The sequence below is a fragment of the Phoca vitulina genome, unplaced genomic scaffold (genome assembly GCF_004348235.1).
Source record: "Phoca vitulina isolate PV1807 unplaced genomic scaffold, GSC_HSeal_1.0 scaffold40, whole genome shotgun sequence".
Lineage (NCBI taxonomy): Eukaryota > Metazoa > Chordata > Mammalia > Carnivora > Phocidae > Phoca > Phoca vitulina.
Genome location: NW_022589743.1, coordinates 9,878,802 through 9,881,872, shown reverse-complemented (window position 1 = coordinate 9,881,872; position 3,071 = coordinate 9,878,802). Strand labels below are relative to the sequence as shown.

The 3,071-nt window shown below is 65.2% G+C and overlaps 1 protein-coding gene across 1 annotated transcript; it reads right to left on the bottom strand.

Moving 5' to 3' along the window:
- Nucleotides 1–557: 557 nt before the first annotated feature.
- NOG (noggin) lies at nt 558–1,902 on the bottom strand. Its single transcript, XM_032428988.1, is given in 2 exon segments — nt 558–1,065; nt 1,067–1,902. Coding segments are annotated over 2 exon segments (699 nt in total). The 5' UTR covers nt 1,313–1,902; the 3' UTR covers nt 558–612.
- Nucleotides 1,903–3,071: the final 1,169 nt, after the last annotated feature.

Sequence of the window (3,071 nt, the reverse complement as noted above, 5' to 3'; positions counted from 1 at the left end):
AACTGTAAAATAACATTGAACTCTATAGCTTCTTCGAGGTCCAAGGAAAACCAAAACACTTTCCGAAGAATGGAAAATAGCTTTTTAAAAGTCCTTCTACAAAAGTTCTCCCCTCTCTTTGTACTTTAAGAAAAAATAACTTTTCCCCCCTGCTTCGCCATGCGAAGGGCACTGGAATATAAATAGCAGGTTAACATTATTAGCGACAACCAGAGTAAGTCTCTCTTTGCTCTGTTCTTTTTTTTCCTTTTGCTATTTTTTTTTTAAAAATACAGTAGAAGCCGGTAACTTTTAACGTATAATACTGACCTTTTAATAAGTAAATTAAAACTGGGACCGTATATACACACACATATACATTCCTACACAGTTAAACAGTGCATTACATGAACCAGAAAGCTAGGTCTCTGTAGCCAGAAAAAAAAAAAAAAAAAAAGTTCATTGAATCCCCTCGCGAGAGGGTGGTGGAACTGGTTGGAGACGGTGCGGGGGGGGGGGGGGGGGGGGGGGGGGGGGGGGTCGGCAGGGGGGGGGGGGGGGGGGGGGGGCGCGGGGGGAGGGCGTCGGTGGGGTTCCATCAATTGTCCGGGTGCGGGAAGGGGACCCCGAGTTCTAGCATGAGCACTTGCACTCGGAAATGATGGGGTACTGGATGGGAATCCAGCCGCAGCGCTGGCCCCCGCGCCGCTGACAGCGCCACCGCAGCACCGTGAGGTGCACGGACTTGGACGGCTTGCACACCATGCCCTCGGGCACGGAGCACGAGCGCTTACTGAAGCAGCTGCCCACCTTCACGTAGCGCGGCCAAAAGCGGCTGCCCAGGTCGTTCCACGCGTACAACACCGGGCAGAAGGTCTGCGACCACAGCCACATCTGTAACTTCCTCCGCAGCTTCTTGCTCAGGCGCTGCTTCTTGCCCGGGGCCAAGCCCTCGGAGAACTCCAGCCCTTTGATCTCGCTCGGCATGGCCCCCGACGGCCGCTGCCGCAGCAGCTGGTCCAGCTCGGCCAGGTCCTCGGCGCCCCCGGCCGCCCCCCCGCCCCCGCCGGGCCGGTCCTCGGGGGGGCGAGGTGGCCATGAAGCCCGGGTCGTAGTGGCCCCCGAGCAGCGAGCGCAACAGCGTCTCGTTCAGATCCTTCTCTTTGGGGTCAAAGATAGGGTCCGGGTGTTCGATGAGGTCCACCAGGGGCAGGTTGTCGCTGGGAGCCGGGCGGATGTGGAGATAGTGCTGGCCTCCGGCCGGTGCCGCCCGCAGCCCCAGGACCACCACCAGGGCGTAGAGGGTGACCCCCAGGCTGGGGCAGCGCTCCATGCCTCCGGCGCGCGCCCGGGGCTGCTGCTTCGTCCCGCGTCCCCGGAGGAGAGCACGCCGAGCCCGCGGCGCCGCCGCGCTCCCCCGTCTCTCCGGAGGCGGCTCACCCGAGGCTGGGCAGGCGCAGGGCCGGCAGCATGAGTCGCCGGGAGAGCCCTTCGCGCAGCGCCGGCTCCCACCGGGGCGGAAAGAAGGCACACAAGTTGGCCGCAACTCCTCTCCCGGGTCTATTCGGGCAGGCGGCCGCGGCGGGGCATCCGAAATTACTCCAGGGCGACGGCGGGCGCGGGGGGCGCCGGCTCCTCGCTGCCTTCCCGGGCCGGCGGCGGTGCAGGGCGCGTGGACGAGCCGCTCTCCCCTCCTCCTCCTCTCGCTGCTCGTCGTCCTGCCGCTCTGTGCAGCGCCGCTGGCCCAGCGGGTCCTAGGGGCACTTCCCTCCGCCTGCTCGGGGCTCCGCGGCCGGCTCTGCCCGGCGGACTCCAGCGGCGGCGGCGGCGGCGGCGTCCGCGCACGTTGGCACCGGTTTGTCTGTCTCGCAGGGTCCAAGCCTTTAAATTTCCTGCACTTTCAGCTCCATCACCATGGAAACCACTGACTCTCTCGGCGTTGCCCCCTCCCCCTTCTTCCCCCCAAACAACAACCCCACCCCCCACTTCTCCACCCCCGAGGAGCTGGAGCGGCACAGGCTCCGGGGGGAAGCCGCCTGCACTCGCCGCGGCGGCGGCTTCGGCAGCGCCCAGGGCTGTGCCCCGCCGGACCCAGATGCCCCGGGAAGCCGACAGTCCGGCTGCCCGCCGGAGCTCACAGGCGGCGGCGGCGGCGGCGGCGGCGGCGGCAGCGGCGGTGGCGGCGGCGGTGGCGCTTGGCAGGTCTCCGCGCAATTTTCTCTCTCCCCCACCACCCACCCCCCTTCTCCTCCTCCTGCAAAATGCACCGCCCCCCTCCTTTCTCCTGGAGCAATGCAACTGGGGCTCTAGGCGCCCCGCCAGGGCCAGTCCTGGGGAAAGCTCGCGGCGGCGCTGGAGCCGGGCTGGAGGGTGCAGGGCCGGTTTTGGGGGGTGCTCGAGGTGGGGCTGTGAGGGTTCTCACTAGCTGGGTGCTTTGCACGGGGAGGGGAGCAGCGGGGAGGTGCTGGGGGCTCGTTTCTCCGTGCAGTCCGGCGCAAGGAATTTCTCCATGTGCATGGAGATTTTTCCCCCGGGCGCGTCTCGCCTTCCTCTCTCCCAAGCTTGGTCTAAGTCCCCTCCCCCCAGCCCGTACACACACACACACACACACACACACACACACACACACACCACAGACACACACACACACCACAGACACACACAGACACACACAGACACACACACTGAGCAGGAGGAGTCCGAGAGCCGCAGCGTTGCGCAGCGTGATGTAATTCCTAGGAAGCACTCCTGCACGTCTGTTACTCGGGCCCACGAGGGGGGTCCGCTCCTCACCCTCCTCCTCCTCCTTGGCCGGGTCCTGCACCCTGAGTGGCCGAGCTGCAGGGGCGCGTCCGGCTCGCCTGCGGCTCCCCTAGCCTGCCGAGTTCCGCGCGGCTGCTGCTCGGCTCCCTGGGGGCGGCGCGCCCTCTGCTGGCGCCCAGCAAGTCCTGCACCCGGCGCTGGCGGGGGTGGCCCTGCGAGGTGGGTTCCTCTGCTGTCCACCCTGCCCAGCTCAGCTTCTGCTTCTGTGTCCGTGTCATTGTGTGTGCGTGCGTGTGTGCGTGTGTTTGCGTGCGCGCGCGCGCGCTGCT